The following is a 4,888-nucleotide window of genomic DNA, read 5'->3' as shown; positions in this document are numbered from 1 at the left end:
GAACCAAACCGCACTCGATATGCCCTTCCAACTTGTCTGTGAACCACTGATAACTACTCTCTGGGAACTGTTTTCCAACAAGTTATGCACCCACTTTTTAGTAGCTCTATCTAGGTTGTATTTCCCTCGATTGTTTATGAGAAGGCCATGCGAGACAGTATCTAGAGCTTGACTCCAGTCAAGATATGCCACATCTGTCGCTTCCCTGCTATCCACAAAGCTTGTCACCCTGTCAGAGAAAGTTATTAGGTTGGTTTGACATGATTTGTTCTTGATAAATCCATGCTGACTGTTACTTATTATCTTCTAGGTGTTTGCAAATCGGTTGCTTCATTATTTGCTCCAGTATCTCTCCAGGTACTGAAGTTAAGCTGACTGGTCTGTAATTCCCCAGGTTGATCTTATTTCCCTTTTATAGTTTGGCACTATATTTGCCCTTTTCCAGGCCTCTGGAATCTCTTCTGTCGTCCATGACTTTTTTAAGATAATCACTAATGGCTCAGATATCTTCTCAGTCAGGTCCTTGAGTATTCTAAGATGCATTTCATCAGGCCCTGGTGACCAGAAGACATCTAACTTGTCTAAGTAATTTTTAATTTGTTCTTTCCCTATTTTAGCCTCTGATCCTACCTCATTTTCACTGGCATTCACTATGTTAGATGTCCAATTGCTACTAATTGTTTTGGTGAAAACTGAAACAAAAATGTAATTTAGCACTTCTGCCATTTCCACATTTTCTGCTACTGTTTTTCCCCCCTTGTTGAGTAACAAGCCTACCCTGTCCTTGGTGTTCCTCTTGCTTCTAATGTATTTATAGACTTTTTGTTGTTACCCTTTCTGCCTCTAGCTAGTTTAATCTTGTTTTTTGCCTTGGCCTTTCTAATTTTGTCCATATGTGCCAGTGTTATTTTTTTATGTTCATCCTTTGAAATGTGACCTAGTTTCCACTTTTTGTAGGACTTCTTTTGAGTTTCAGATCATTGAGGATCTCCTGGTTAAGCCAGAGTGGTCTCTTCCCATACTTCCTATTTTTTCCTGTGCAGTGGGATAGTTTGCTTTTGTGCCCATAATAATGTCTCTTTGAAAAACTCCCAACTCTCTTGAACTGTTTTTCCCCTTAGACTTGCTTCCCGTGGGATCTTACCTAACAACTCCCTGAGTTTGCCAAAGTCTGCCTTCTTGAAATCCATTATCTTTGTTGTGCTGCCTTCCCTCCTACCATTCCTTAAAATCATGAACTCCACCATTTCATTATCATTTTCACCCAAGATGCCTTCCACTTTCAAATTCTCAACCAGTCCCTCCCTATTTGTCAAAACCAAATCAAGAACATCCTCTCCCCAAGTAGCTTTCTCCACCCTCTAAATAAAAATAAAAAGCTGCCTCCAATACATCCCAAGAACTTGTTGGATAATCTCTGCCCTGCTGTGTTATTTTCCCAACAGATGTCTGCATAGCTGAAGTCTCCCATCACCACCAAGTCCTATGCTTTGGATGGGTACCTGGCACACAGAGGGACAGATTTCGGGAGGCATTTTGGCACCTAAAGACAGAGATAGCCCTACTAGGATTTAAAATCGATGGGCATTAGGTACTGCATCAACTCTGGCCCCAAGCCACATTTTTAGGTACCTACAGAACATTGATAATCTGGCCTGAAAGTCACACAAGGAGTTTGTGAAAAAGGACAGAACTGAATCAACATCTCCCAGGCGAACTCTTAGAACGCCGGAGCATCCTTTATTCCACTTTAATCTTCCCTCTGTGCTACACGCAAGAGTTTACTTTCGTTCTGGCACTGATCTTACTGGGGCATTGAGATGGTTAGCGAGAGGCTGTGGGTACAGCAGAGCTGACATTTGCTGCTCTGTTCAATGCTCAGGGAGGAGACATTGGCTACAGTACCCTTGGCAGAATTCGATTTTCTTTTTGCAATATCCTCCTCCTCACAGCCCAGGCAGAGGGGTCTCGGCACTGACCCGCCAGGACTGCAGCCTGGCCCTGCTCACTGGGTCCTGCATGGCCGTGGGGTCGGTGACACCATCCCGGCGGGCGCCAGGCGCGGGCTGAGGTGCACTAACGCTGACTGTTGCTGATCTATTCTGTTGCTGGTGTCAGCGGACATCGATGTTTACCGACAACATCTAATCCTGCAGAGAAGAGCTCTAAATTTCAAAGAAGGCTCCAGGCATTAGCTCTCCAAACCCCATTGAAATCAAAGGCCCTGTTCTTGAAGTCAGGGAAATTTTATCTTTGACATCCATGAGAGAAGGCTCAGGTTCCAAGGATGTAAAATGAACTCTGAGCTGGATTAAGTCCTTACTTAGCAGGTAATAAGGAGTAGAAAATTCATCCAATAAAAGATATTACCTCATCCACCTTGTCTCTCTAATGATCAATAATGACAAGAGAGACAGTAATGAAAGATATGACAGCCACAAACAGAGATTAATTAATATGTTTTAAACCAAATATAGAGAAGAATAGAATAAAATGTAGAGCTGATAAAAATTACTGATGGAATATTTTTCTGTCAGAAAATGCCATTTTGTCCAGATCAAAATGTTCCATAAGAACAAATTTATATCTACAACATTTTGTTTAGGGAAAAAATTTGGTGTATATTGTTTCATAAAGTGAATTAAATAAAATTAAAAGACTATGAAATTGAAATAATTGTAAAATAATACAAATATGATACTTCTGTGGTTTTGTATAATTTAGAAATAAAATTAATACTGAATAGGTTTCTAAAAAGTCCAAATTGGCATGAAAACCAACATTTGAAATCATAGAGATGCCCATGAAATGGAAATTCAGGTTTACCTCTGCTCTATTGTGGAAATTAATGTTTCTCACAAATTTCAATCAGAAATAATTCATGCAAAATTTTTTAGCTAACTTGGTGGTCACTCGCTGGTTTGGTTTTTTAAAAGATTGAGTAACTGTGTGACCAGTAGTAACATTTCCACCATTGGATGCTCACTGCAGGGATTTTCAAATGTCATTCCATTCTGCATAAAATGGTCACCTGGCTGGGTTTTTGTATGTGGGATGTTCTACTGCAGGACTATGAAATATTATCATCAGGAAGGACAGGCATACCTGTTGGTTTAGGATACATTTTTCAAAGGGCACCAATAGAACTAGGCAGTCATTTCCCCTGCAATTTACTAGGAGTTGGCTGCCCCCCACATCTTTGTAATTCCTAGCCATATTTGTTTGCTTTTTATCTTTGTTGTGGCTTTCCCTAAACCATGAATCCTTGACCCATTTCAGCCATGGAACTCCAGCCTGTATTGTTCTGCTTGTAGACACAAGGCAATGACAGATGTGACTATTTGAACCAATATCCATGAAATCTGTCTTCTCTGTGTGTCTTCACTGCTGTGTCTGAGCCTCATCGCCACAGTATTTGAGTGCTTGTTGCCCTCTGGCAAGTTACCACACGTGTTTCCAGAGAGGCTAACATTTTGTTTAATCTGCCATCAACTCAGATATGAAGTTTGTCCCAGGGATCAAGAGAGATGACATTTCCCCTCCACTAGCCTCCATTCTCCAAGCAGCTGTTTTTCTGGTAGTCAGCAGAGGCAAACAATGAAACCAATGCTGACATTTTATTGAGTGCATGTTGTTTATGTATATCACAGAGTGAATTTCTTTCTTGCAGACACATGCCATGGGGAACCCAGAACAGGGAAATCAAACGTCCATCACAGAATTTGTCCTCCGGGGATTTGGCACTCTCCCAGAACTGCACCTCCTTCTTTTCCTGCTGTTTTTCATCATATATATCATAACCATGGCTGGGAATGTTCTCATCGTGGTGCTAGTAGTGGCTGATCAGCACCTTCACACCCCCATGTACTTCTTCCTGGGGAATTTGTCTTGCCTGGAGACCTGCTACACCACCACCATCCTGCCCAGGATGCTGGCCAGTCTCCTCACTGAGGACTGGACCATTTCATTCAATGCGTGCATCACACAATATTATTTCTTTGGTTCTCTGGCGGGAACGGAATGCCTCCTCCTATCGGTGATGTCTTATGATCGGTATTTAGCCATAGTCAAACCACTTCACTATGCAGCCCGTATGACAGGCAGGTCCTGCCTCCAGCTGGCAGTGGGCTCTTGGGTAGGTGGCTTCCTAGGTAGTAGCATAACAACAGTGTTGATATCACAGTTAACTTTCTGTGGTCTCAATGTTATTGACCATTTCTTCTGCGATTTTTACCCCATTGTAAAACTGTCCTGCAATGATCCTCAGCTGATGGAAACGTTGGCTTTCACACTCTGCTTGATTTTCTCATTGGTCCCATTCCTACTGACTGTGATGTCCTACATGTCCATCATTGCCACCATCCTGAGAATCCCTTCCACCACCGGAAGGCAAAAGGCCTTTTCCACCTGCTCCTCCCACCTCACTGTGGTGAGCATTTTTTATGGAACTATAATAATTACCTACATGTTCCCAACAACCAAACCCCTGAGAGACTTCAAGAAAGTTATCTCTGTCCTCTACACAGTCCTGACTCCCCTGGTCAATCCCCTCGTATACAGCCTGAGAAACAAAAAGGTCAAGCAGGCCCTGAGGAAAGCTTGCAGGACATGCAGATTTTGACGATGCTAGCCGATCAGTTTCCTGCAGTTAAAATGAAATAGATAACATGGGGTGATATAGGGCCAGAATCAAAGCCTAGCAAAGTACAAGGTCACTTTTCCATTCAGTTCAACGGGCTTCCTCTCCTGCTTTTACAGTCACAGCCCTGGGAGAAATGGAGGTGCATAGACATTTTAAAAACCTGTCACCCCATTTTTTAGGACTAATATCAGACGCCACAGGTGGGTACTACTGGGCCGGTGGGAGACTTGAACTGGTGGCTACTCA

At 42.5% G+C, this 4,888-nt stretch overlaps 1 protein-coding gene across 1 annotated transcript; it reads left to right on the top strand.

Moving 5' to 3' along the window:
* The first annotated feature begins 3,679 nt into the window (after nt 1-3,679).
* LOC137144829 (olfactory receptor 6F1-like) lies at nt 3,680-4,621 on the top strand. The gene has a single exon (XM_067535314.1). It carries the CDS (start codon nt 3,680-3,682, stop codon nt 4,619-4,621), a length of 942 nt encoding a protein of 313 aa, XP_067391415.1.
* The last annotated feature ends 267 nt before the right edge of the window (nt 4,622-4,888 follow it).

This window comes from Emydura macquarii, unplaced genomic scaffold (assembly GCF_026122565.2).
Source record: "Emydura macquarii macquarii isolate MOO-44397 ecotype Brisbane River unplaced genomic scaffold, CSIRO-AGI_Emac_v2 contig_3487, whole genome shotgun sequence".
In the NCBI taxonomy this organism is placed as follows: domain Eukaryota; kingdom Metazoa; phylum Chordata; order Testudines; family Chelidae; genus Emydura; species Emydura macquarii.
This window is presented reverse-complemented; position numbering and strand designations above follow the sequence as displayed.